Source organism: Heterocephalus glaber, unplaced genomic scaffold, assembly GCF_053883595.1.
Source record: "Heterocephalus glaber isolate CG9 unplaced genomic scaffold, H.glaber_assembly_v1.0 deba00001444, whole genome shotgun sequence".
Lineage (NCBI taxonomy): Eukaryota > Metazoa > Chordata > Mammalia > Rodentia > Bathyergidae > Heterocephalus > Heterocephalus glaber.
In genome coordinates, this window is record NW_028258297.1 from 11,290,959 (window position 1) to 11,318,909 (window position 27,951).

At 50.0% G+C, this 27,951-nt stretch overlaps 1 protein-coding gene and 1 long non-coding RNA gene across 2 annotated transcripts in view; one reads left to right on the forward strand and one right to left on the reverse strand.

Annotated features, from left to right (window-relative positions):
• Myh9 (myosin heavy chain 9) overlaps window positions 1-27,951 on the forward strand; it is an 86,155-nt gene that overhangs the window by 12,575 nt on the left and 45,629 nt on the right. The window contains exons 2-3 of the mRNA XM_004845690.4: window positions 17,454-17,805; window positions 22,795-22,951. Of these exons, the coding sequence (XP_004845747.1) occupies window positions 17,473-17,805; window positions 22,795-22,951 (490 nt within the window). The 5' untranslated portion in view covers window positions 17,454-17,472. The remainder of the gene's footprint in view (window positions 1-17,453; window positions 17,806-22,794; window positions 22,952-27,951) is intronic.
• LOC110349396 (uncharacterized) lies at window positions 3,051-4,446 on the reverse strand. Its single transcript, XR_002395317.2, has 3 exons — window positions 4,263-4,446; window positions 3,378-3,440; window positions 3,051-3,218 (listed from the first exon to the last, which is right to left on the reverse strand). It is a non-coding gene; the product is annotated as an uncharacterized LOC110349396 (long non-coding RNA).

Sequence of the window (27,951 nt, forward strand, 5' to 3'; positions counted from 1 at the left end):
CAGATGCCCCCTCCCCCCATGGGCCATAAACACTTTTGACACATCGAGGAGGATGACAGTGGTGCAGGACTACACAGATCGGGGTTGGGTGGCTGCAGGTGAAGCTTGCTCTGCTGAGTGTGCTGCCTGTCCGGCCGCTCCCACGGCACCCACTGCCCTGGCAGCCTCCCAGCTTCTCTGTGCTGGCTGATTTGCTGGCCCTGCATCCCCTACTAGACAGCTGCCACCAGGACTTGTGCACTGTGCTGGCCCCGGGTAGGCCCTTCACAGATGCTTGGGAAACAGAAGGTATTTGGACCTGAATGTGGGTCCAATAGACATTGGTTCAACTTCCAGCACCATCACTTGGCTGCCCGGTGCCCTTGGGTAAGTGGCTTCATTTCCTGGCACCATGAGGAGTAGGTGTCTACCGCCTGTGTAAGTAGGCAGGGGCTCCGGCCTGGCTGCCCTAGTTCCCATTTCCCACTTGCCAGCCCTTCGACCTTGGGCACATCTTATAAACCCCGTGCCTCAGTTTTCCTTATCTGTGGACTGAGAAAAAGAAGTGCCACTGAAGGGTTTTTATTTTCATAGTGAAGTTTAGCTTTATTGTTTATTGTACATTTTATTTATTTATGTACATTTTGCTTAACATGGTGACAGGGTATCTGTTTTTATCTATTAAAAATCTGTTTTAATCTTTTTTTTGAATTACTCTAAAGCTTGAAGTCACACCCAGGTTACTGCACTTGCAATCTTAAACTCTCGCGAGGCAGCAGTGCTGGTGTTCCCCTTTTATAGCAGGTAATGTTAAGACTCCCAAGAACTTCAGTGGCTAGCCCCAGGTCACAAGCGACAGGTCTAAGATCCTCTCCCTGCTCCTATTTCAGGCCAGTCATTTTCTGTTTCCCTTGCCTTTCCTGCCTTCTCATATGACTTAGTTGTACGGGGCGTATTTGTGAAACTGGGCTTTTGAGGACTTTGACAATTTTACTCGTAACTGTGCAGCAGTGGGCATTGAGCCCCAGTTCCTTGCTTGCCTATGACATGGGATGTAAAATCCAGTCCTCCCAGTTAATCTGTGTCCCACCAGGTAGCTGGCAGGTGAGGATGGGCAGGCAGGGGGAGTGTGGCCTGCCTAGTTCCTGCTGGGGAATCTGGCTTTTGCTTTTCCCCCTCAGCCTTCCCTGGCTGCCTCCTCCTAGCCCACCAGTGTGCTGTTCTCAGCCTGCCTTCTGCCCACAGCCGGCTTGCTGCCCTTGACTGTTTCCTGTCTCTGCCAGGGTGAGGAGGAGGAGGCGGTGGCTGTATAGCGCCAAGTGCTAAGGAAAAATGCCTCATTATACAATTAATTACTTGCTGCTGAGGCCGGTGGAATTCACACAGCCCCACCAGCACTCTCTGCTCCCTGCAACTGTCTCCATTCCTCCTGCTCTATCTCAGCCAGGTCCCTGGGCTTCTCCGGCTTCTGGGTAGAACCTCAAACCTCCTGTCAGAGAGGAAAAGATAGTGGCCTCCATATGATGCTGAGACAGATTATCTGACAGAGTCCCTCCTGCCATATAGTAATCGTGGTATCCTCAGATTGAGGACACTGGGGACCTCAGGCTGAGGGTGCTTCCAGGTGGCACAGCCCTATTCCTGTAGCTGCCACAGTGTCATAGACCTTGGAAGAGAGGCTGTAGGGCAGGGGTTTTCTCTAACCCTTTAAAACAAGTTCCAGGCTTCAGTTATCTTTAGGTTGAAATAGTGGACCCTCTCCCTCTCCCTCTCCCTCCAGCACCGCCCACCCCTTTTCTTACTTCTGGCTTTCAGACAAGAATGTGAAGAATGCAAACCTCTGTTGCAGACCTGAGCTGAGATCTGGGGCGGCCGAACTCTCTGGCCCTTCCTGGCCCTTCTGGGCTTTACTAGGCAGCTTTGTTGTGCTGGGGACCTGGGACATTCCTGATTGGTTGTGGTTGGTTGGGAGTCATGGACAACTCCAGGCTCATTAAATTTCTGGCTGTGGTGTGTGATCTCTCTGAGACTGCTGGGAGGGGCAGTGGGAGGGGTCCCCCCCATTTTAGAGAAATCAGGTTCAGAGGGGTTGGAAAGGGAAGTCTGCATTGGAGCTGGGGGTTGATGTCAGCCAGGAGGACCAACTCTTCTGCTTTGGCTGTGGGACTGGGAAGCTTGGAGACCTCTCTGCACTTGCCCCTTCTTACTGTATTGCAACTGCTGGTTACCAGGACCTACTAGGAGGCTTGCTGGATGCTTCCTGTGCATTTGCTGCCTCATTGTATCCTCTGAAGCAAGGAGTCACGTGGTTAGGCAGAGACCCCCCCCCAAGAGCACCGAGTGGTGTAGACACCACCAGCAGTTGTGTACACATTCTGGGCTTCAGGTTCCCCATCTGCAAAGCAGCATACCAGAAAAACCTACCTCATAGGGATACTATGGGTGATTACTCCAAAAGCACTCAGAACGAAGTGTTATGGCTCTTATTTAATTGTGCACACATGCTCCTACCGTCCTTTGAGGAGGCTTTCCTAAATCCTATTTTAGCAATAAAGAAATGATTAAATAATTCACCTAGATTCTTGCTAAATAGAGAATGCAGCGCTTATATACAGATTGGCTTGGCCCAGGAATGGCTCACATTTCTGCTCTGATCCCAGCATCCTCGGGGTGTGTGTGTACAGGCATCTGTGAGTACACAGGTCTCTGTGCACAGATCTCTGTATTCTGTATGTATATAGCTCTTTATTGAATGTCTTGGCGGGGTGAGCGGGTATAGGAATTGGGCCAGGCCAGGATGATGTGGCTGAATTTGTGTCTTCCTAGGGAAGGGGCTACTGCTTCTTCCTTCTGTCTTGTATAGCCCTTGCCACTTTGGAACCAGACTGCGGCTTGGACCCAGGAGCAGTGCTTGGTGGGTGGTAAAATACACAGCAGCCAGGTTTCTGGTGAAGGACATCATGAGGTCATCCCTGCCAGCCAGGCTCCCTGCTCCAGGACAGCTGGGATTGGCCAGGTTTCAGACAAGGGTGCTGTGCAGCTCACTCTAGGAACTGTAAGTTAATTTTTCTTGAAAGTGTGAAATGGCTTTCTTCACTCCATGGTTCATCTTCTCCAGGGAGGCAGGAGGCTCTGGGCTGCAGCTTGCCCACTCAGCTCTGAGCTGCAGCTTGCCCACTCAGCTCTGGAAAGCATGGTACTGTTCTTTATGTCTTCCTGTGCCCAGGGCTGGCACTGCGCTGGCTCAGTGAAGAATAGAACCAGGGGATGGAAAGGCAGGGAGAGGAGATAAACCCTGCCACTTTAGTTTCTTCTTGCTGGCATCCAGGGTGTTGAGGGGCTCCACAGCAGCCCAGGGGAATGAACTCCCTCCCTCCCTTTGCCACATGAACTCTTACCACTGGGTTATCCTGGTTGTAGCTCTGCCTCCTCAGACCTCTTCCTGAGACCTTCTCAGCTCTCTGGAGGGTAAGAATGGAGGTGATCCCTCTTCAGGTCTTTGTATGTTGCATTGGTGGGGAAGCAGGCTGTTCTGTGCCCCTGCCCTTTAAGCTTGGACCCAGGATTTCCCAGAAGTGCATCCCCTACACTTCAGGGTCTCTCTGAGCCCCTTATGATGGTGGGCAAAGGGTTTACAGCCTTTAACAAATTCTCAGAGGGGTCCTTAACCCCTGACCTAGAGATATGGAAACCTTGACTTTCCTACTTAAGAGTGTATGTGTATTTGTGTAGCATGCAGTCAAAGGGCCATCACTCCTAGGCACAGGGTCTGTTGGTTACAGAGTTAGATTACGCTGCTCTAGGGATATTAATAGCAGAACATTTTCCCCCAGCTCATCACTGCAGGGCAGTGGCCCTTTTTCTCCCATCTGATCTCTTTTCGAGTAAGCCCCTAATATCCCAGCACTTCTGGGCATCTCTTCAGCATGGGGCTGGGGCTAGAGATTAGAGTTGAGATGCTCTCATTATAGCCAGATTTGACCTCTCATTCTGGACTCTTCCTTCTGTCCTGTGGTATTTTGTCTAGATTCTTTTCTGCTTCCTAAAAGATGTTTCACAGGCCCCCTTATTTAAGCAAGTCACTTTGCCTCCGTGAGCCCCTGAATCTTAGTATATGTGCTGCCGAAGCGAGCATGAGCCCCTGAATCTTGTTAAGGAGAGGGACAGCATGGTGCCTGCCTGGGCTTTGTCCAGCTTGGCAGGAGCAAATGGTGTCCTGTCAACATTGGGACGACTGCGTCTAACAATGTCAGGTTCTGGGGTTGCTACAACTGCTGCCTTACCGGAGGCTGGACCCCCACAGAGATTCCTCTTTGGCTTTGGACTTGAGTTCTTCTTGGGCTAGCTCGTGAAGTGACCGTGGGCCAGTGGATGGTCTAGTTAAGTCTCTCCTGCCCAGTGAAGTTTGAGTCAAGCCGGTGTTTTCCACACTGTCAGCTAAGACTCAATGGCGGGTCGTGAAATTACTTTAGTGGGTGGCAATCAGTATTTTTAGAAACGAAATAAAATAGACTCAAGTAGAAAGTATCAGATCTTTCACCATGTATGCATCATTTTGTGAAGCTTTTGTTCAATATGTTTGCCTGTATTTGTGATAAAAAGTTTTAAAATTAAATATATGTATGTATATATGCAAATTTTGTCCTGGGTGAAATTTAGAAAAAAATTGGAGCTTCCAGGCTGAGATGGCTGTGGGTGCTTGTCACAGCCCTGACTTTGTGGGATTCCCTCCTGCAGGTCTGAGCTGAGCTGGGGCTCCCCTGGCTGCCAGTGCAGCGGAGCCTATAAATGGAGCCCTTGCAAGATCAAGCCTTTTGACTAAAGTTGTCGACCAAATTCTGGGAATCGAGCTGCATTCCTGGGGTGGAATAAATCATGTTGAGTTGGGTTAGGCAGGATGTGACTTCAAGCCCCTGAAGTGGGCTGTGAGGGCAGCGTCTGTGACTGACTCATTGTGAGCTCAGCCGTGACACAGGCAGACCATCTTGAGAGAAGGGGCCAAGGCTGGGGGAGGGCCCCGCTGCCCGTGGCGCCACCATGCACTGCTCCAGTGGCACGCTGAGTCCTCACAATGCTTCTTCGAGCTTGGAGGGGGCAAGGGTGAAGGGGACAGGGACAGCACCATCAGCGAGACCCCTGGGGGTGGGAGCTACTGCTTACCTGCACACTCACAGCCTTCTGGGGGTAGCTGGATTGTTTCCATTTCACAAGTAGAGAAACTGAGGCCCCGGCCCAGGTCAACCTGGCAGTGTGTGTCCTGATAAGTGGAGGGCCTGGGCTTCCGTGTTTAGCCTGCCAGCCCCCTTGTCCATTTCTTTCCAAGATACGGTACCTTCCGTGAAGCTCACGGGTAAATAACCATGTGGAGGATAAAGCTCATTTATAGAATCCACTTAAATGACTGTTTGATTAACCAGGAAGATTGTTTTTGATCCCGGCCAGTCCTGTGTCTCTCAGAAAGAAAACAGATGAGTGTACATCAGCTATAGCCAGCAGTACGGTAGAGGTGGGGTGCCGGTGATTGTGATCCTGGACAGCTGCAGAGGAGCCTTGGTCTGCGCAGGCCTTTGCCGTTTGTCCTGCCAAGGGAGAAACGAGCCACACAGTTGTCACACTGATGTTCAGGCAACAAGGTGTGGCATTATTTGGCTTAACATTAGTTACTTAAGAATGGGTGCTGGAGATTTTTTTTTTTCTTTTTGGTACCGGGGATCGAACTCAGGTCCTTGCGCTTGTGCAGCAGGTGGCGAAACCACTGAGCTAAATCCCTGGCCCATGGATGGTGGAGATTTTGTTGGACCCCATCCCTTGAGTTTGGACCTTTGGGAAGACTAGAGCTTTGGAAGTAGTTCCGTAATTTGTTTTTTAAAAGATTATTATTTAGGGGCTGGGGATGTAGCTTGGTGGTAGAACGCTTGCCTAGCATGCACCAGGCCCTGGGTGCAGGCCCAGCACTGCCTTCCCCCCAAAGTTACTATTTAAATACCACTAAGAGAATAACAAGCCTCTGAAGGTGTGGGGGTTCAGGGCTCGAGTGATGTTCACAAATCATCTTGTTCTGATCTTGGGTTGCTCTTCTCAGCAGTCATGATGTGGACTCTGAAAACCAGCATTCTGCACTTTCCCATCGAGACGGCGGTCATATAATTAAATCCTTTGAGTATGGTTATTTTTCTGTGTTGGGTTTCAGTTTTGCTCACATGCTTGAGGAAAGAAAAACCATCTATCAGCAGAACCAAAGGGAAGGAACAACTCCACTGCAGGAATCCAGAGGGCTCAAGTTGCCCCCGTTCATGTGTGGGCAGCTCCAAGCAGGCTCAGGGAAGGCTGTCTGCAGGAGGGCATGGTTGGCGTGCACAGGGAACAGTTCCACACATGAAACCAGCCGTGGTTCTCCTGTCAGCCTTTTCAAACCTGGGGGTGCGGGGAGGGATGTCTGCCCCTCGCTGCTCGGGAGGGGCGCCACCCCTGCCTGAAATAACTTGCTTCTTTTTGCAATTCTCCTAGGCGGCAGAGTGCAAGCTCATTATCCTGCAGGTGAGGTGCATGTGTGATCTCACTGCACAAACACTGAACCAATTAAAAGCAAAGCCAAGGTCCAGTGTAGATGCCTTATCTGTAGATCCAGCCCCAGGCCTGCCTGCCTGGCCTCTTCACTTTGCCCAAAAGCTGCCTAACCTGCTGTTGGTGCCCCCCTGCCCCCCGCCTTCCCCCACTCCCTTCCTCCCCAGACTTCCCAGAGACATTGGACTTAAGAGTTTAGGAGAGATTGCCCTGGGAATGGTTATTCTCTGCATTTTGAACAGTTCAGGTCCTTTCAACAGCACTGGTTGGAGGTCCTCTATGTGCAATGCCCTGGACTTCAAGGAGTTCTAGGGGACAGGGCAGAGAGGCAGAGGTTCTGGAGTGGGGCAGACTATGTTAGACCTGGAGAGTGGAGGAAGGGAGTTAGGAAAGGCTGCATGGGGGAGGTGACAGATACCTCTGGCTTTGGAGGGTCTCAGTCAGTGGAGGATCTGGGAGAAGGGCCGTCCAGCTTGTCTCCAGGGGACAGCATGAATAAAGCCCACACTGCAGAGTCAGCTCTGGTGGATAAGAGAGGGGCCACCTGGCTGAGACAGGGAGTGAGTGGGAGCTGAGAAGGCAGGAGAAGCATCAGGCAAGGGGCTTGACATGCTGCATGGCCACGGGGGCAGCTTCTGCAGGCCGGGTGGGCTGCAGGGCTCTCTTCAGGCTCCCATTGTTTTCGCCCCTGACTGAAGAATTCATTCAAGTTTCTGTGCTGAAACTTTCTGTCCCAAAGCCACGCATTGGAGTCCTTGAGATTGGTGTTTTAGTGGAGGGGACCCAGTTGGACAATTTACTGCCATAGTCTGAGACACATGATATGTGAGATTTGGGCCCAGGAAGCTCTGGAAACACTGGCCCGAGAGCTCCTGGGGTGCAGCTACTTCTCACTAGGGCGGAAAGGACCTGGTGGGACTTGGGCTCTGCTGGGCCTCCCTGAGCAGGCTGTCTGGAGCCAGAGGTCAAACCCTTTCTACCTGGCAGAGGCAGGGAGCTACCTTCCCACCTTAGGTTGGAAGTGCCCTCTTCCCTGGTCCCTGGGACTTTCCAACTGCTGGCCTCTCACTGTCCCCTGCAGTGGAGGTCAGGGAGGGTAAACTCTTTAAAATACAGATCTGATGATGTCACCCTTCCCTACTTCTCCATTGTCCCTACAGTCCACATTCATAGATGGCTGTTAAGATCCTGGATGAACTGTCCCTACATCCCTTTAACATAGGAACAGGGAGTCTAAACATAAAATTCTGGTGTCTTTAGTATTTTTAAATTGATAGATAAAAATTGTATGTGCTTATCATGTATAACATGATGTTTGGAGATGACTGCTGTTGTCCTTTTCGGTGGTCTGGGCTTTGCTAGGTGCAAGGCAAAGTAAAAACAACTGCAGGTCCATCTTTGCTTAGGCAGGCCAATGCCAGCTTGTCCCAGTACTCCCTGGGGCCATGAAGGGCCTCTGCAGCCTTTGAGGAGGGAGGGGCAGCTGGGATGGGCTTGGGCCTCTGGTGCTAAATTCCTCTCCAGCCTTTCTCTGGTCTGGTTTCCTTATCTGCTCAGCATCAACTGGGACTTGGGTTGGAAGACTGCTAATGGAAACAAGTCCCGGCTTCTTCTGTAAGCAAACAACATTCCTGAGGAGGAGGGGGGAAGGGGCCCATCCACAGTCCTTCCATTCCTCAGCAGCTTCTACCTTCTGGGCTCTGGACAGCCAGGAGGAGCCTCCCCGCTATTCACAGGTGGAGGATAGGCCGCTGTAGGGTTGGCTCTGAGGGCAGTGGGGCTACTTGCCTGGCCCTCCCTTAGAGAACTGCTCTTGGGCCTGGTGTTCATCAGTCTTGGAGCCCTGGACTCGAGTATATTGTTTGAGCCCCATAGCAGCCCCTGCCTGTAGGTAGGATATCTTTTGGGTGAGAAAATGAGACCTGGGAGGTTAGGGGACAGCTGGTTATGCCAGACTCAACCCAGCTCTTGTGGCACAGGTCTTGTGCATATCCCGTCAGACCAGCTTTGAGAAGTGTTTTCTTTTCTGCAGGATGTGCCTGGGTGCCAGGCCTAACTGGCTGGAGTTGGATAGGCTCCTAACTGAGCCTCTCAGAACCTTTGTGTGCATTCTGCTCAAGAAAGGGGGCCAAGGCACAGCACGTCGCTGTCCCCTGGGGCTGAGTGGAAGGAACCTGTAGAGCCTTGAACGGCAGCAACTTCACAGGCTCCAGGTGTGGCTCCTAGGAAGGAGGGGAAGTCTTTAGGTCAGGTGGTCGAGGTGGGGCAGTGGAAGTGTCAGGTTCTGGGCTGGGAACTTGAGGTACTGCTCTTCCCATGGGTGGCACTTTTTTCTCATTTTAAAGCTAAGAACTTAGGAACTTGAGGTGCTGATAGCTACAATACCGCAGGACTTGTGAGCAGAGGTCGTGGAACTCAAACTCTGGTCTTCCTGGCCCAAAGCCATGCCCATTCCAGCCCATGATGGTGCATTACAAGCATTTACCTTGGGATTTGCAGAACTGATGTCTTGGTTCTGAGTTGATAGTGAAGGCTGGAAGCTGGGTCACTTGCTGGGCAGATGCAGGCTGTCACTCTAGGAAGGCCACAGCCTTCTCATGGCACCCCAATGGGAGCAGAGGCCCCCCCAGCCTCTGTTATGTCCTTGCTGGTGTGTTGGTCTGTGGTAGGTGGCAGGGGCCTCCACCTTGGTAAATCAGGATGCCAAGGTGTGAAAGCTGAGGTGGTTCAACCTTATGGAGAGCTGGGTGGAGGCCAAGAAGTTATTTCTCTTTGTAGAATGAAAGCCCCAATCTACTTTCTTTTCCCTTTTGTTTTGAGGATATACAGATTAAGTGACTGCCCCTCACCTGGGGTTTCACCTGAATCTCTTTGCTTCCTTTGGCCCTAACTCTGACTCTCTGCATAGCCCAAGGGGATTTGCCAGCCTCTTAGAAACCTTCCCCATTCGCTCCTTCCTCATCTTTGCCTTGTTGCTTGCTCATTTGCTCATTCATTTCTGAAGCTTCAGCTGGACCTGAGGGTGCAGAATGACATCATTTAAGGCATTGTCACTGATGTCCCAGTGTGCCCCAGAGTATGCTTTGCTCCTCATCACGCCAGATGAGGCTGAGGGGAGGATTGAATATAAACAGCTGTGTTTATGAAATCAGAATCATGCTCACGAAGGTGAACAGTGAAGGACATGGTGATCCCCGTCACTGATGATTTGCTCCTGGGAATTCACAAAGGGATTTCCTGGACCAGGCATTGTGCTTTGATATTTGGCATTGAGATGATTGAGGCTGATGCCTGTCCTGAAATAAAAACTGCAAGTAATTACGATTCGGCTGTTTGGGGATTATGGTAGAGAGGAGGCGAGGGGTAGGTGGGAAATTCTTTCGCCATGGTGAGGAAGGGCCTCACAGAGAAGGGAGTGTTGGAGCCAAGATCTGAGAGAGCTTCTGGGAAGCCCTGGGGTCCTGAGCAGAGTTGGGATGTGAGCAGGCTGGGTCAGCATCCCAGTGGTGCAGCCGTGGAGCCTGAGACTAATCCTGACTGGTCAGAAATATTTGCTAAATAGCATTTGATGCAAAGCCAGGATGAGGTGAACTGGTATATCCTGGGTGAAATCCCTGACCCCCACTCCTCCACGTGGCTGCCACCTGTGTTCCATTACTCACCTGGACGCTTAGGTGCTGGGCACTTTAGGCTGAGCTGCTGTGTTGGAGGTCCTTAACCCCTGACCATCGCCTGCCTGGGGAGGCCACAGCCTGGTTTACATTGGGATAATTAGGATATTTATTTATTTGCCATGCTGGAGGTCAGACTCAGGGTCTCACACAAGTGCTGTGCTAGTGAGCTAAGATCTCCTAGCTCCTAGGATCTTTAAAGAACAGTCCACTAGGTAAATCTTGGTCAGATCCCTTAAAATCCAGTCTCCTACAAGGGACAGTCTTTTCTTGAGGGACCTCCTTGATGTGCCATCCATACTGGTCATGTTTGGGTCTTGGAGTTTGTTTTATTCAGAAGATTTGGCCTGGGTCCTCCAGAGCTGGGAGAGGGTTTATGTAGCAGGGATCTGGCTTTGCAGTGCAGCATTTACTTATACTAAACTCTTAAACCAGTGGTCTCCAGTGAGGGCAGCTTTACCTCCCCCGTCCCCTTGGTATGTCTGGAGACATTCTTGGCTGTCACACTGGGGACAGTGTGCTTCTGGCTGCTGGTAGGTAGAGGTCAGGGATCCTGCTGAATGACTTACAGTGATCAGGACGGTCTCGCACGGCAGAGCATTATCCATCCCAGATGTCACAGTGCTGAGATTGAAAGTCACTGCCATTACTGTTCAGTATTTCATATATAATTTATAAACCCCTGCACTCTTTTTTCTTTTTGGTACCGGGGATCGAACTCGGGTCCTTGCGCTTGCACAGCAGGCAGCGAAACCACTGAGCTCAATCCCCGGCCCTCCCTGTGCTCTTTTTACATGTTGGGTGTGGAATACTTCCCTACCATCTCTTCCCCTCCCCATCAGTATTCTACCCGGCTCCAAGGACTCAGTGTAGTTGTCACAGCCTCCTTGACATTTGTCCCTGAGCATCCATGTTTTCACTTGAGCCCCTTTTCTCTGCTCTACATCAGGTCGCAAGTTCCTCCCCCTTCCTTTATTGAGTCTTATGTCAGAGCAGTTGCTGACCTGTCTCTTCCCCTGTGCAGTGAGTGTTCCCTAGTGACAGGTGTCTTGCCTCATTGTTAGGTGTATTTAAAGAATATGTATGAGATTAAAAAAAAATAATATATATGGAAATAAACAGCTCTGAAATAGGGAAGTATTATTTGCATTTACAGGTGAAGCCAGAGAGGTGGCAAGGGGCCAGAGTCACACTGCAAGCAATTTCTCTTCATCCATAGGACAAATCTGTCTAGTGGGTGCCTGCTGCATTTGGGTGTTGGGTACACAATGACCAGGGCCGCAGAAGACCATGCTGTCTGGCTACTTAGTACCACAGTGCCCAAATTGGCCCTTCCCATTGTGTATGCATCTTTCCTGTTGGCTACTAAATTAGAAAATCCCTGGGGCCTTTGTATCTTTGCCATGGTTTTTTCCATGTTGATCCTCAATATCTATCAGTTGATTGAATACGTGAATTGAATGGGTTTGAAGATTTCGGTGTTGTAGTAGCAGCTGTCTTCATAGAACCTTGCTTGGCTGTGGTATTCAGGCCTTGATAATTTCATTCAACTCGGACCGGATGGCTGTTAGGAGAAAGAGGCTGACAGACTCATCTGTGTTCTTGGCATGGAAGTGAGGATGAAGAAACAATCAAAGGCTACTCATGTTCTTCTGCGACGAAGCTGCAGTAGACTTTCCAGGGCCTGAGTGGAGCTGCCAGGCCTCTGAACTGGCATCGTAGTGTGCCCAGGCTGTCACTGACTGGTTCATCCAACTTCCAGTGGACCAGACTTAGCGAGCCCTGAAGGCTTGTCCTGGGTCACACCCACCACCTGCTTATTTAAACCAGCAATTTGAGTTGCAGATGTGGAGTCTCTGCACAAGCCAGTGTGAGGAGATGGGTTGACAGCTTTGGGGACACATCCTTATGTCTTGTTTTACCAGGGGAGTCCTTGGTTTCCTCCCCACAGCCCTGGTGACCTCACCAGCAAGGCGGTGCAAGTGGAAACTGAACCTGGCAGTGAAGCCGCACGGGTCTGAGTTTGAACCTGGGTTCTGTGGCCTGTCTGAGCTTCATTTCTCTCACCTGTAAAATGAGTATGACGATATGTGTATACCTTGAGAAACTATTGCCAGGGTGGAGAGAGCAGAATGCTCATTAACAGGCTCTCAGCAGGCGTTCGGTTTGTGGTGAGTGCGAGGACTTGAAAGCTCCCAACTCACTCACACTTGGCCCTCGGAAGACTTCAGCTCAGCCCTGGTTGTCTAGGAATGGAAAAGCTCACAATGTTTTGACCAGTGGCTTGGCTTAGCAGGGTAAATCCTGTCTTTAAGGTGCCAACAGTTTGTTTTCCAAATAAACACGCAAATCAGTAAAAAGAGAAACAGAGGAGGGAGAGGATTGTTAGGGAAAACTGAGAAATAGAAGGTCCAAATGGATGTTGGGAGGGAAGCAGAGAAGGCAGATAACAAAGGAATTACATTTTGGGTTGAAAAAGAGGTTTTTGGTCAACCTATTTACTTGCAGTTTCATCATTTCCTGAGAGACCTAATTTAGCCTCTGGATGTGTCCTGCTCGATTATGGCCTAAAAAGGCAACTGCTCGGGTTTCTGGAGTTGGACTGGCACCCACAGGAAGCCACTGCGGAGGGCGTGGAAGTCGTGGAAGGGTTGGCTCAGCCTGGCCTGGGCTCCATGTCCAGAGCCGCTGCTTCCCCCTTAGCGTGAAACTCTTTTCGATCTGGTAGTCGGTGTTTCAGTGAACCAGGACCAGAAGGGACCATTAAAAAAAGAGAGAAAAAAAAAAAAGAGGGAGAGAAAACTTTTTCTTATTTTTGTGGGAGGTTCAGGAACTTGGGATATTTTGGTTTCATTTTTGAAAACCTTTACACTATGTGGAGTTTAAGCAAACTTCAGAGAGGCCATTTAATGGGAGATGGTGCAGGTATGGTTGCTGTCACAGGCATACCCTGCCCAAGAGACAGTGCACCTGGGATCAGCCCTCTTGGAGAATGGTTAGACAGCACACCTAAGGGCCGTGGGAATGTTCCCATGCCCCTCCGTGCCAGTAACTGCACTTCTGGGAATTCACTGCCAGGAGGTGCACTAGGGGTAACAGGAAAAAAACACTCTTAAGAGTAGTAGTTTGGGAGCCAGGTATGGTGGTGCATGCCTGTAATCCCAGCACTTAGGAGGCTGAGGCGGGAGGATCCCTGTGAGTTAAAGGCCAGCCTGAACTATTAGCAAAACCTTGTCTCAAAAAAAAAAAAAGTGGTAGTTTAACAAAACCCCTTTGGAATATTATGCAGTAGACTTGATCAAGAAAGAGGCCTTGGAGTCAGATGTTGTAGGTTCGAGTGTTCACTCAGCTCATGTGACTCTGGAGTTACAGTACTTCCCTCTCCAAGCCACAGCCTCCTCTGTACATGGAGTGTTGGAATAAGAAGAATCAGTAAATCTAGCCCTGCAGGGAACAGATCAAAGCAAATAGGGAAAATGCAAAATGTGAAACTCTTTGCTCTGTTGAGGATAGTTAAATAGCAAAGGTTTCCATGAACCAGGACTAGAAGGGACCATCAAAAAAAAAAAAGAGAGAGAAAAATGGACTTTTTGTGGGGGTTTTGCAGGCATTTGAGGGGGGATATTTCTCTTACATTTTTTGAAAACCTTTATAGTATGCGCACTTTAATTAAACTTCAAAGAAGTCTTTACAGCACCGTCCCAGGACAGAGTAGGCAGAAGTGGCTACACGCTGCCTGCCCAAGCATCCTTTCTGTTGTGCCCCTTGCTTAATTTTGAGCAGCTCTTTACCATCCCCAGTGTATAAACGAGATAACAGAGATTATCACCGAGGTGGCCTCACCCACCTGCATCCTGGAGAGCAGGCATTAGCCAGTCTGGGCACACAACAGTGAGGAGCTGCCAGGGCCCAGGGCCTCTTCACCCACCTCAGGTGGGCACAGAAGCTCAGCCGCAGCCCCACCCTGCCGGGCTGGTGAGGGAGCCTCCCAGGAACGCCACTGTCCCCATGACCTCTGCAGCCCTCCCCACCCGCCCAACCCTGTATTGATCTTGGCACTGCTGCCGACCCACGATCCAGGTCCCTGCAGCAGAGCTGTGAAACCACATAGCTCTGTCCTTGACTGGGCCGAGCAGTCCCCAGCCTTGCTCAGTGAGATGCTCCTCGGAGAGGGGTTGCTGAGCACCCTCAGGGTTGGTGCAGCCCTGAGGGGAAACATTGTGTCTTCCTCTTCATACAGGAAGTGTGGCTTTGTCTCCAGGCCTCTGTAGCCGTCAGGTGTGAACAGTGCTGGTCTGTGACTGTCTAACCACTAAGGCCATGAAGTGGGGGTGGTGTAAGGAGCAGGGGCCAGCTGCTTGGGTGGGATTTGGGCAACTGCTGTCATGTTCATTCATGACGCACCGGTGCCAGAGCTGGGCTTAAGGCTTACCCAGATTTCCAGCATGGGCCAACAGCAGGGCCTACAGCCCAGAGCAGGGAGGCACACTCTTAGATGGGTTCTTTGCTGCCGGTCACACCAGGGCTTGTGTTGGTGGGATGAAGTGGACTCTGATGAGAGCTATCACCTTGTAGTAGCTGCTGGAGTGGGGGAAGATTGCTGAATTGTAACATACTCTACTTTTTTGGTTTTTGGTACTGGGGATTGAACTCAGGACCTTATGCTTGGGAGGCAGGCGAGGTGCCACTGAGCTAAATCCCTTGGCCATATTGCACTTTTTTTTTTTTTGGTACCGGGGATTGAACTCGGGTCCTTGTGCTTGCGCAGCAGGCGGCGAAACCACTGAGCTAAATCCCCGGCCCTATATTGCACTTTTTGAAAGGCCATGTGCTCCCAGCCTCCTGCTTGACCAGTAACTTCCAGTAAATATTTGTTGAATGCTGTGGAATGTGATCCTCTTCACTTCCCATGTCACGCCCAGCTTTCCAACAGTTATGGCCCAACTCCAAGATTGCAGACACAGGGGCCAGGTAGATCTGGATTGGAATCTCATGGCATGGCTGAGCTGGGTGTCTGGGCAAATGACTTGCCTTCTCCAAGCCTGCTTCCTCATTTACAAACTGGAGATGTTAAAAGCTCTTTTGCAGGGTGATTGACATTTAAATCAGATGGTGAATAAACTGAGCTTGAAATTGAGTGGCAAATACTTAAAACCATTTCTTTTTCTTCCTTCTCTTGGTAAGGATCTCATGAAGGACAGTGGTATTCACTGGCTGGGATGGTGAAACTCTTAACCAGCAGCAGACTTAGGATCTTCTCGAGGAGAGGGTGGAGTTTAAGCAATTCTCCCTGTACATTGATGGAGACTTTTCTCATCCTATATGGGTCTGAGGTCTGTGCAGAGGTTGTGAATCAGCATGGGCCAAGGGTGGGGCCTACAGCCTGGAGAGGGGCGCCGGGCTCATAGATGGGTTCTTTGCTGTCGGTCATACTAGGGCTTGTGTTGCTGGGCTGAGCACAATAGCCTGTGCTCTGTGCTCATTGCACATTTGTGAGCAGGGCAGGGATTCGATGGGCAGGCTGGCTAGCCAGGGGTCAGATGCATGCAGGGAGACAGAGCACTGGGATTTACCTTGGCAGAGCGAGGCCCTGGTTTGCCTGATGGACTGGCCAGTGTGGATGTGTTGACAGCTGAACCTAAGCTGGCGGTGTTCTGGGCACAGCTTCTGGTGTAGGCCCTGCAGGGAAGGTGGAGACTGCCAGGTGCTTCCCAGCCACCGCCTTGCCTTGCTTGCTTCCTACTAACTGGGCCCTGCCTTCTCTTGGGGTGGGGCATAGATGATGCCACCTGGTCCCCTGCAGGGGGCTGCAATGTTGGCTTATGCAATAGACTTAACAAAGCCACTAACTGAGAAAGCTGGTGAGGGGTGACCAGTGTTCCAGGAACCTTCCTTCCTCCTGTTAAGTGAGTGAGCCCCATGTTTCCTGGAAAACAGCCCCTCCTGGAGTGAGTCCAAGGGAGCTCCCAGCTTTGATCTGGGAGCCATTTAAGAAGCCAGATAAGAAGGCTGGGGCAGCTGCTTTTCTCCTTTTGTTCTTTGCCTCCCAAGCCCTGGACTCCTTGGCGTCCAAGTCCCCATTGGAATCTGGAAACTTGAAAGCCCCACTGACTCTGGATTTGGACCAAGGGCCCTCCTGAATTTCCAGGCCTGGGGAGCAGGGAGTTGGGGCTTAACCCCACAGAAGAAAAAACTGAAACCCTGGGCTTCGAGTTGCTTCCTCTGGTGTCTGTGGCTGAGTGTCCAGAGTTTTAAGTCTCATTTTAGTTCACTCAAAGCAGCAGTTCCCTCAGAACCCTAGCCTGCTCCTTTGAGCTGTAATGACTGCCATGTTAGCTGTGGGAAAGCCACTGACTAGGAGTTGAAGTCACCATTGGGTGACTCTGGATGAACCCCTTCACCCCAGGGAGAGTCTCTTTACCCTTGTATACAGTGGGGATCATAATATGAACCTTAACTAGTTGTTATGGTGAAGATCTTTAGAGACAGTGTGTGAAAGCCTTTCATGAACTAGGAAACCACACAGATGCAAGGGGTTATTATTCTCTCATTTTTATTTTGCATATAGCAAGTCACACATGTGCTTAAGGTTTCCTTGCCCCGTAAATTGGGAATGCCATTTTCTCTCGAGTGCCCCCAAAGGGAGACACTCTTCTTACTCTTTGCTGTGATGTGTCCTGTGGCCTTTCTGCAGCCTGATTTTTTTCTGTTCTTATTTGGGTTGAATAGTCAAGATAGAGCAAAAATCTGGTAACAATACATATTGGTCATTAGTTGACTGAAAGTTTTTTTTTTTTTAATTGGAAACTTCCATCATTGTGTAATTATAGTGAGAGATGCTGTTCTTGGCTAGGTAGAAACCTGTTTTTATTGGAAGGCCTCCTAAATTGTGGGGTGCTTTGCTACCTTAGCAGGTGTGTACCACAGTGACTACAGGGGTATCTGTCTTTGAGACCTTTATGGTCACTGTTTGGGACAGTTTTATTTATAGATTTGCTTGATTGTGTGTTGATCTTGGAATGATGCACCTAACACAGTTTCTAAAAATCTCTGCTGTCAACTTGTTTTGACTGTAATACACATTTTTTCTTCAAAAGTATGGAGCAGGAAAATTCTGGAAAATTGTGTAGTCTGGTTGCAGAGAATTTTACTGTGTTAGAGCTTAGAGAGAGAAAAGGTAAGCAATCTTGGTGTGGCTGGTGTAGTTGTATCTAAATTTTGTCCTCCTTTTTCCTGTAGGTCCTGGCTGTAAGTCACCATGGCTCAGCAAGCTGCTGATAAGTATCTCTATGTGGATAAAAACTTCATCAATAACCCACTGGCCCAGGCTGACTGGGCTGCCAAGAAGTTGGTATGGGTGCCTTCCGACAAAAGTGGCTTCGAGCCAGCCAGCCTCAAGGAAGAGGTGGGTGAGGAGGCCATCGTGGAGCTGGTGGAGAACGGAAAGAAGGTGAAGGTGAACAAGGATGACATCCAGAAGATGAACCCGCCCAAGTTCTCCAAGGTGGAGGACATGGCAGAGCTCACATGCCTCAACGAGGCCTCGGTGCTGCACAACCTCAAGGAGCGCTACTACTCAGGGCTCATCTATGTAAGTGGCTCCCCAAGGCAGGGTGCCAGCCCCCACACTGCCGGTGCCTGCACTCCCTGGTCAAGAAGGGAGCGCTAAGGAACACTAATGTTGGCGTATCAGTGTCCTACTGGAATGTTTGCATGGCATTTATTTTTTCTCTTTCCTGTGCAATCAAAAATGCAACAAGAAGGGCCGGGGTTTAGCTCAGTGGTTCCACCACCTGCCTCACAAGCACAAGGTCCCAAGTTCGATCCCTGGTGCCCAAAAAAAAAAAAAAAGCAACAGGAAGCCTGTTTTAGGAAGAAAGAACATGCCATGTCTCAGGGCTGCCCATCTGCTGGCCTTAAATCTCTAATCTTGGCAGAGCTATGTGGGTTCAGGCCAATGTTGTGAATTCCTTCTAATGTAGGAGGTACCCTCCTCTAGTCTCCCCCTTGTTCCTCCTGTGTCACCTGATCTCTTCCCCTTCCTCATTTGGCCCGGACTCATTTTTGGTATTTTTGCCATTTGTTCCCGATAGAGGCATGTGTTGTGGCTTCCTTCCTAGGGACTGTGTTTAGAGCGGAGGCAAGCCACCAAGAAAGAGCCTGGAATCATGAGTGTGTTTGGATTGATTCTGTGCTGGGCATGTCACAGGGGAAGCGTAGTAAGTCCAGAGAACAGCATGTGCAAAGGACCAGCAAAGGCCAGCAATGCCTTTTCCTCTTTCCTCTGGTGGTACTGTGTTTGCAGAAGGAGAGCGTATCACCATGTTAGAGAATGTCAGGAGACGAGCATTTTCTAGCCCCTTGGCAATAGGCTCCAGGTTTTTCTGGCCCTTGGGTCACAAGCTTCTTTCTAGAAGAAACATCAGATTGCTCTGTTCACTTCAATTGCTCTGTTCAATTTCCTTCTGGTTTTTGTCCCCACAAGGTAAAGAATATCTGGTTCTTATTCTTCCTAAGATAGCCTTTCACTTAAACAAGCTTCTGTAGACACCTTGGTCTTCATGGTCACAGAGCTGAAGAGCATTTCTTAATGTTTTTCAGTGAAAAGGAGTATAGACTCTCAAGAGGCTTTACAGCCCTCTCATTTTGCAGACAGGAAGACGACGTCTCAGACCAAGGGTTTGCTTGTGATCACATGTATAATGGATGGGATGGTGGGCTCAGCCTGTTGTAGAGGCGGTGAAGGCTCCCAAAGGACCAGCCATGCATTTTCTGTATGATTTCAGGGCAGCTTCAGCACATGTTTCCACAGAGTGCTGGTCACCCCACTGGACTGGTATAGTGCTTCTGAGTCCCTTGCCATGTGTTGAAGCCCTCACTTGAGCCCTAGGCTATTTTATTTTGGGCTGGTCCTGACGGGCCAGACCATATGCAAGGACTGCATTACTCCTCTGGTTGCTCAGTCGAGTCTTTGATAGGGAGATCCTTATTTCCTACCACTGGTGACCAACCTTTGGGGAAGAGCCTGATTAGTCAGGACCTGTCAGCAAGCAGGTAAATGGAATAGTCTCACTGGAAAAGTCCTCCCCTATGGACCAGCTTAGTCCAGCCTTCTCATGCAGCAGGTGGGAAGGTTGAGGCCCAGAGATAGTAAGGGACTCACATAGGGTCCCACAGTAAAAGCTGGCAGGGATGAGACTGGAACTCATGGTTTCTTGCCTCTCAGCCTAATTATCTCCCATTGATTTCTTAATGACAGTAACTGTGGACCAAATTAAAATCCTTTCTCCTTAGAGAACATTAACCATCAAAATTCAAAATTAGTGACCTGCATAAAAATGCAGAAGCATCATCTGTGCTTGGGGATGCCATGGGAGCCACCAACCCATTGTCTGGGAGTGGGACACTCTTAGAAGGCCTTATAGCTCATGTCACAGAATTTTGCTGTGCTGGGAAGGTCTCAGCTCAGTAAGCCAGGGTGCTCAGGGGCATGGGAATTGGAGCCTCCAGGACCTAGTTTAAAGCCAGCCCTGCCTCTAGCTGACCACGTGACATGGCTGTGTAGAGTCCCACTTCCTCATCTTCAAGGATTCTGTGAGAACTTGGTAAAGGTCTCGGCAGCATGTTTCTCAGAGCAGGGCTTGTGCTCTAGTGGGTGCTGGTGTTTGATATAGTGAAGTAACTCCCCTCTTACTGGTGTCTTTTCTTTTTGGTGGTACTGTGGTGGGGGGAATCCAACCTCACATATGCTAGGCCAGCACTCTACCACTGAGTTACATTCCTTGCCCTTTTTATTTTTTATTTTGAGACAGAGTTTTGCTAAGTTGGCCAGGCTTGTCTTGAACTTGTGATCCTCCTGCCCCAGCCCTCCCATGTGGCTGGGATTGTGAATATGTGCCATCCCACCTGGCGGTTTCTCTGTTTACCTTAGGTCCCATTGGAGATTCACTGGCTGTAAAACAAGTCTGCAGTTTGTTCTTGCCTATTTCAGCTGGTTGCAAATGATCTTTCTTTCCCATGGAGAAGAATATTACTAAAATGGATTCAGCTGGGGTGTGGCTCAGTGATACTGTGCTTGGTTAGCATGCTCAAGGCCCTGGATTCCATCCCCAGCACTGAGGAAAAAACTCACATACAACTGAAATGCTTTCAGTGTTAGTTGCTGTGCCTTTGCTCTGTAGGCAGCATGCATGGCTTTGCTGGAGGTGGATATGGTGGATAGAAATGGATGAATTCTGGCTGGAGGCATCAACTGTTTTGCTTTATGCTGTCACTTCTCATGTGCAGTTCCTCCTCAGACTACCTTCCTCCCAGTGGCATCACAAGGGGGAAGCTGATTGTCCCTGCAGTTGTCCTTATGAAACCCCAGCAGGTGTAGAGCATGGGGAGATCAGACCCATTAGAGGCTGCTTGGGCAGGGGGTGCCACCACCTTAGTCTATATCTCTGCACTCAGAGACCTTGGGAGCCCTTGTGCCACATGTTTGCCTGGCATTGTGGGTGGCATGGCTAATTCTGCACCACAGCTGCTCTCTTTTCCTTTGGGGGGGTGAGGTCCTGGGACAGGGGGCGGCTGGGGACAAAGAGCCTCTGTGGCCTGTGAATGGAGCAGCTCCCTGCTGTGGCTGCGTGGGAGCAAAGCCACTCCCAAGTGTCTGCTTCCGTGAGCATCCAGTGCAGCTCCTTCCTCCACCTGAGCTGCATGCTCGTTCTGCAGGGCTCACCAACTTGATGGCACAGTTCAGCCTAGAGAGCTCAGAATCCCTGCAGGTCCCTCCCCAGGACCATCTGCCCACCCAGCTGCCCAAGAGACTTGTCCTCATGCCCCTCTAGCCCCTTCTGCTGCCCCTGTCAGCTGTTTCCAAACATCTGGCTCTGTGGCACTCCCTACACATGTGAGCATGTGTCCTTGGCTTTCATCGGGCAGGATTTCCTAGAGTGTGGGTTTTCTCAAAGCCCAGGAACAAAGCCTGATTGTGTTGAGGCCCTGGGATGACTTCGCTGCCATGGCCTTCTATCTTGTCTCCACCCAGCATTTGCACAAGGGGACACCAGAAAGAGGTCCCTGCTTCACTCCCCTCTTCCATAGAGCCCAAACTCACAGGCTGCTAATACCATATTCGTACTTCTTTACTTTAGAGCTTAACTGGTCCCTTGTGAAGAGGGTAGTTGGAGGGAGAACAAATGACCGATTATCCCAGAGGGGGAGGATATTGAGGGCCCTGCACCCTCCCCTGCAATTAGAAGAGGCAGCCAAACACTCTTGTTCACATCTGGCTCGGCTGCCCTTTTGTATGCATGCAGCGTGTGCCTGGTGGGCTCCTTTGAGTTCTGCCCTTGGTCTGGTTTCTGCTTGGAAATTCCAAGGATGCAGCCTTTGGTCAGTGCCTGGGAAGAGCCTTTGTCTTCATACTTCATTCCTGGAAGAATCCTGTCTTTGGGTTCAGCCAGGAGACTGGTCTCAGTTTTGGGGGACCTGGTGAAGGGACAGGTGGAAGGGGCTGGGTTGACACCATTGTGCAGCCCCTCTGAGGCCAGCTGCTCTTGAATCCAGTGACTGGACCTCCACCTGTACACATTTTACAGAAATGTAGGGAGAGAGGTGAAAGACTTGCACTTGCTGGTATTTGAACTCAGGGTATCTGACTCTAGGAGTCTGATTTTTAACTTGGTCAAGTCAGACTTGGAGTATTGGATGCATTTTAGGTGGCTCATGTTGAGGTTGTTGATCAGTTGAATTCCTCTCCAGAGGAGACCTGGCTCCTGGAGAGCTCACAGGACAGGAAAGTGGCCTTTAGGTTTTCAAGGGATTTGCACATGAATATCTCTAGAAGATTCCAGGGAGAGAGGCGCTCTCAGCGCTCCACTGGCCCACAGAGGACTGGTTGGTTTAGGGGCACGATGAATTTTTCCACTGCTAGGGAGGCTTAAGCTTGGATGTCTCCGAGAGTTCTTTAGTAAAGAGTAATTTGTGTTTCTGCACGGTTTTCTGGGCTGCAGCTGAATCATTTTCTCTGTGCATCTCTCACAATGACAAACACATCTCCTATTGTCCTGGGATCAGTGTTTTATAACTGGACTTCTGTCTGCCTTGCCACTGATTTTGCCTGATTGCACACTGGTCAACATGCAAAGCTAGCAGCTGAATCTGGTGGTGCACGCCTGTACTCCCGGTACTTGGAAGGCCGAGTCAGGAGGACTGCAAGTTTGAGGCTTTTAGCAACTTTTAGCAACTTTGGCCAATTTAGCAATTAGCAAGACCCTGTCTCAAAGTAAAAAATTATAAACAGGCTGGGGATTTCTTTCGCTCAGTGTGAAGACCTTGGGTGCAGTCCTCAGTACTGTAAAACCAAAACCAAAACATGCAAAGCTGGCAGCCATCATGCAGTTTAGAGGGTGCAGAGAGAAGATACTGGTGCACCTCCACCTACATTAGGTCTATGGGAGCAGAGCACCAGGGAGTGCTTTCATTTCAGGCTGACACAGTGAGCTTTGAGACAGCAGATTCTTTGCCACAAACTTTGCATGCTTTGGAGAACTGTGCTTCCTAACCCACTCCTCTCTGCCATTCTTTTCCTTAGACCTATTCAGGCCTGTTCTGTGTGGTCATCAATCCTTACAAGAACCTGCCCATCTACTCCGAAGAGATTGTGGAAATGTATAAGGGCAAGAAGAGGCATGAGATGCCGCCCCACATCTATGCCATCACGGATACTGCCTACCGGAGTATGATGCAAGGTGAGTGCTACTGTGGGCATGGAGGCCCTTGCCTGCCCTTCCCAGAGCTCCGTCTTCACTGGTGGCCTCACTGATGCCTCTGCAGGTGCCGGTTTGCACTTGTTGTCTTGATCTCACGGCTGGTGATGGACGGTGAGTGGGTCCTGGAGCTCTGTGAGCCAGTGTACGAGAGCCAGGGCCAGTGGCTAAGGGACATGTTTGTATGTTGATGGAATGTTCTGGAAGCTTTAAGAAATACTTTTTCTAATTATTTTCCTAGAATCTTATTGTTTTCAAGACTGTTTGTTTTAGTCGTCTCTTCCAGGCCCTTTCTCCCATCACTTAGTCCCTTGTCTCTATATTTTCTCATCCTTTCTGTGCCTTCATGGCTGGAAAATGAGTATTTTTCTGTCTTTAGAAAGCATCATGAAGTCTTTTCTGGTCTCGGCACCTCTCTGGCTTGGCCCTGTGCTCTTTGTCCCATCATGACGAAGCATGTTGGAGGGAGTGTCTGCTCCCCGCCTCCGTTCTACCTCCTGTCACACCGTTTGCCCCCACTTGGCTAGACTGTCGGACGGAGGTCACCCCTTCCTGTGTGTTGCTAAGTCCATCGTGCTCGTGAGCTCTTCTCTTTCTTCTCCGCTCCCCGGGGTTGGACAGTCTTTCCTGCTGTCTTGTGAAAGCCTCTCCTTCCCGCAGCCCTGTCAGGGCTCCCCTAGCCTCTGCCTCCCTGTCTGCCTGTCGGTCTCCCATGGCGCTTTATCCCCTCATGGGGTGCCCTTCTAGGACTCATCCTCAGCCTTCGCTCCTCTTACTCTGAGTGTCCTTCTGGATGCCGTCTCTACTCACTGAGGTGACTGCTGCTGTCACTCACCGGCTGGAGATTGGCACAGTCACCCAGTCACCTCCAGCTGCTTCCTGCCGGAGGCCTCCTCCTGTGCTTCTCCGAGCCCAGGACCCGGCTTATAACACACTCCGTCGCTCCTTTTCCCAGTCAGTTAACAGGTTCTGTGGATTTTTTCTCTTTTAGTGTTTCCTACCTCCTCTGCCTAACCCCATGTCCCTGGCCCCAGTTCCAACTGTGGCCTCTTCGCCTTCATTCTCACGGAGCTCTCTCTTTGCTGCCACCAGCTGGTCATCTTTCTAGAATGCACATGTTGATAAATCATGAAAGGCTCCTCATTGCCCCAGAGATGACACGCAGACTTTTTAGCAGCAAGCAGTGTTCTTCACAATGGGCCCCTGCCCACCTCTCCAGGCTCCCACTGTGGGGGACTCCTTGAATTTCTTGAGCAGGTCTTTCTGCCTCATCACTCTGTGGTCTCTGGCAAATCCCTGCTCTTTTTAAAAAATGTGACTGCAGCTTTATGCCCTCCAGGGGAAAGATCTGGGCTAGATTTGCATCAGAGGCTGGCTATGTTTTATTTAACTGGGGTGTTACATTTTAATTTTTTTCCCCTCAATATGGACAGGGGTCCTGTTTCCTTTCTATTTTGATAGCTTAACCAGGTACCTGGGATATATAATCCTAACTCAAACCTGACTTTCTGGCAGGGCTGTATTCTCCTGTGTTGTATTGGTAGTGGCTTTTAATGTATCCTTTTCTCTTTCAACAGTGTAGTCTATCAGGCAGTGGCGGTAATGAATCTTGTGGTATTAGCAACTTCATACTGGCTTGATGATTTAAAGTACAGCATGTGTCTTTCACCATACCCACAGTACTATGGAGAAGAAGGTATTTCATTGTCAAGCTCATGAATTATGCAGCATGTACAAGTTTGGCCTAGCCTTTAGTTTATGTTCACATCTATCAGAATTCTTTGTGGAAGCCAGCCCTTTAGTTTTACCGTAGGTTGTCTGTTTCAAAGTGCTAATGAGAACAGTCTGGTAGAAGAACATTGTGTGAGATTCCAAGAGAGTCTGAGTCTCTGTCTCTAGAGATTATGAGTCAGTTTTCTCCTGGCCTTGTGCAGGAAGTGCACTCTGGGATCTTCAGTGACCTGAACTACTGAGTGAGAGCATGTTCTCACACGCGGAGCCCAGATTTGAGCGGCTCTCCAGCAGGCGGCTTGCTTTCCTGTAGGCCATTCTGACAAGACACTGCAATGATGCAGAGTCCTGGGGACTGGGCTTCCAGATGTCCTTTAGATAACCTGTGGGACTCTTTCCTCAAGAGATTTTTCAATTCTTATGTGTTCAATTAAAAAAATTGAGGCAGGGGCCAAGACCCTTGGAAATAATTTGTAGGTCTGTGGAGAGGGATATGCAGAGAGCGGGGGCTTTCCTTTTTCTTATCCATACCAAAGTGGCCCTGATAGGAATGAGGGGCTGTCCCCAACTCCAAAGGCAAGCAGACAGGCATTTTCATCTTTTGCAGATCAAAGGTAGGGGATGGAATCGCTGGCATGGGAAACCTGAAGTCTTGGTGTTTTCTCTTTAACGGTCTGTGTAGATGTTGGGTCCATGCATTTCCTACCCCTTGGTCTGAGAGCTTCCATCTTACCTTTTGCTTAGCACTGGGCTTGCTGTAGCTCTTTAGCTCCCATGTTTGTTTTGTTTTTGGTACTGGGGAACGAACTTGGGACCTTGCGCTTATGAGGCAGGTGGTGGAACCACTGAGCTAAATTCCCAGCCTTTAGCTCCCATGTTGCCCAACTGAGGACATTTCCAAGCTGTGGAAAAGTTCCTCCAGTGGACCTAGCGAGCTGTTAGCAGCAGGTTACTGGTTCTGGGGGCCAGGGAGGAAGCCAGTAACAGAAGTTGCCCATGTTATGACAAGACAGTTCACTAGGTTTCTAAAAGGAGCTTTTGGCTCTTGCCCTAAAATCAAGGCCAGTGAGTGGCGCCTCAGGTTGGAGGTAAATGTTGAAGTCTGTCAGTCCCCGTTTAGAAGTGTAGTCCTGGCCCATGCTGCCCACCTGGCTTTGGGGGGTAAACAGGTTTGTTCTGTCGTGCACATCTTAAAAACCATGGCCAAATGGCTCCTTTTCTGCCTTTCCTTAAAACAAGAACTAGACAAAGATTTCCTTCCCGAGCTGGCCATGGGTTATAACATTCCTCATTTATTCTGCCAAATAGGGTGATTGGTGGCTTCATCTGGGGACTTTTATGAGACAAGCTCTTTGACCCTTCCCAGGGAACTTCTTCCATCTTTCATCACTTAGGTCTTCTAGTTTGTCTGTCTAGTCCTGATTCTGCTTGTTGGCCTACAGCTATTATTAGTAGCCTCCGTTTGCACTTTCAAAAGCTTCCTTGTTTGAATGATAAATTATCTGTCACTCTGCCTATTTATCAGACTAAGCCAGGGTTCTCAATTCTGGCATTACTGATATTTGGGACTGGATTAATTTCTGTTGGGGAGGTAGTGGTCTTGTCTTGAACACCGTGGGATGTGCAGCAGTATCCCAGGTTCCATTCACTGGAAACCAGCCACATCCTGTCTCTTCAGTTGTGATAACCAAAAATTTCCCCCAACATGGCCACCAAATTTTGTCCAGAGCAGGGAGGAACGTGGCAAAATGGCCCCTAGTTGAGAACCACTCACTAAGCTTTGCAGATTAGTTTTACTCATGAGTGTCAATTCTGATATATCAGTAGTGGCTGCCTGGACCCTGGTGCTGGCACAGATTTGAGACTGTATGCCAGGGAATGCTGGAATTGATCACTGTTGACTGCCATGGGCATAGGGTGGGGCATAGCAGCATATGGTGCCCTGGATTAGGCCATGGAGGTAGATGGTAGAAAATGCCAGAATGCTGAGAGATGTACATTATCTAGTCACCAGAGGCTCTGGCAGCCCAGGTGGAGAGACGAGACGTGTTCATAGACAGAGACCTGTGGCTAGCACGACTGCAACAGGTGTCAGGTGTCTTGGCATTCAGGAAAGTGTGGCTGCTGAGGGCTGCGGTGGTCGGGAAGGCACTGTGGAGGTCAATCCCACAGAAGGCCTGCAGGTATGTGTGAATAAGCAGTTACATTGCAGCCCAGACTGCCTGCACAGTTTAGTATGTTGCTCTAATCCCCAGCCCGGGGTTAATTGAAGTTGTGGTGGCGTGGTCGGCCCACCCTTCCTGCCCTGGTTCTCTTGTTTGGTTCTTTTGTTGCCGTGGCCATTAACAGGTCTTCCAGCCTTGGGAGTAGGCCATTCCTCAGGCCTCTGTGGCAGCACCAAAGTCTCTGAACTGTCTGAGACTGTGAGGGTGAGAGAGCATAAACTTGGTGCTGCTGCCCCTTGCCAGGGGTAGGGTTTGTCCCAGGGTGGCTCAGGGGCACCCAGTGGGTTCAGACAGCAGCAGCTTGTGGTCTGTAAGCCTGGCAGGGCTGGGAAATGGTACCTCTGGCTTGCTGTGGGGTCAGGCGCTCTGTGGTCCCCCACTGGGTAAAGGCTTGTGTGCTTAGTTGGCTGGTGGAAGAATTTGTGTTGAGCCCACTCTTCTCTCCAACACAAGCAGAAAAGAGTAAAAAAGGCCTCTTTCGTGTTAATTAGTTGCAATGCCAGGTTTGGTTCACTTTCAGTGACTCTGGTATTTTAATGAGTTCCCGGCATTTCTGGGGGAGACAGCAGTAGGGTCTGCTTTTGCTCCAGGTCTGAGCCACTCAGAACTGTTTAACCCTTCACTCTGTCGTGTCCCTGCCCAGTAGAAGCTGCACCAGAAGTGGTTGGTCACCAAACAACTGCTCCATGTTCCCAGTGAGTGACTACATTTCTCATAGGGGTTGACTAACCTTCCTGGGTAAACAAGGAAAGGTAGAATTCTTTTGCTGTGTTCTTATCTGAGCACGGTCCATTTCACAGGTAGATGGGCAAGCTGCTATGTTAACTGACTTCTCCCAAGATCTGCGGAGCCAGCCCCAGAAACCAGGGCTTCCTGGTTCTCTGAGCTGCCTCCATGGCGCGCTGTTGCCTTTCACCTTCTCTGGTGGATTCCTGGAGGAATCCTGTTTGCCAGTTAGGTGGAGTTTGGCGATAAGGAGAGGAGAGGCCTCTTTCCCCCTCTACATTCTCCTGCCTTGTGGAATCA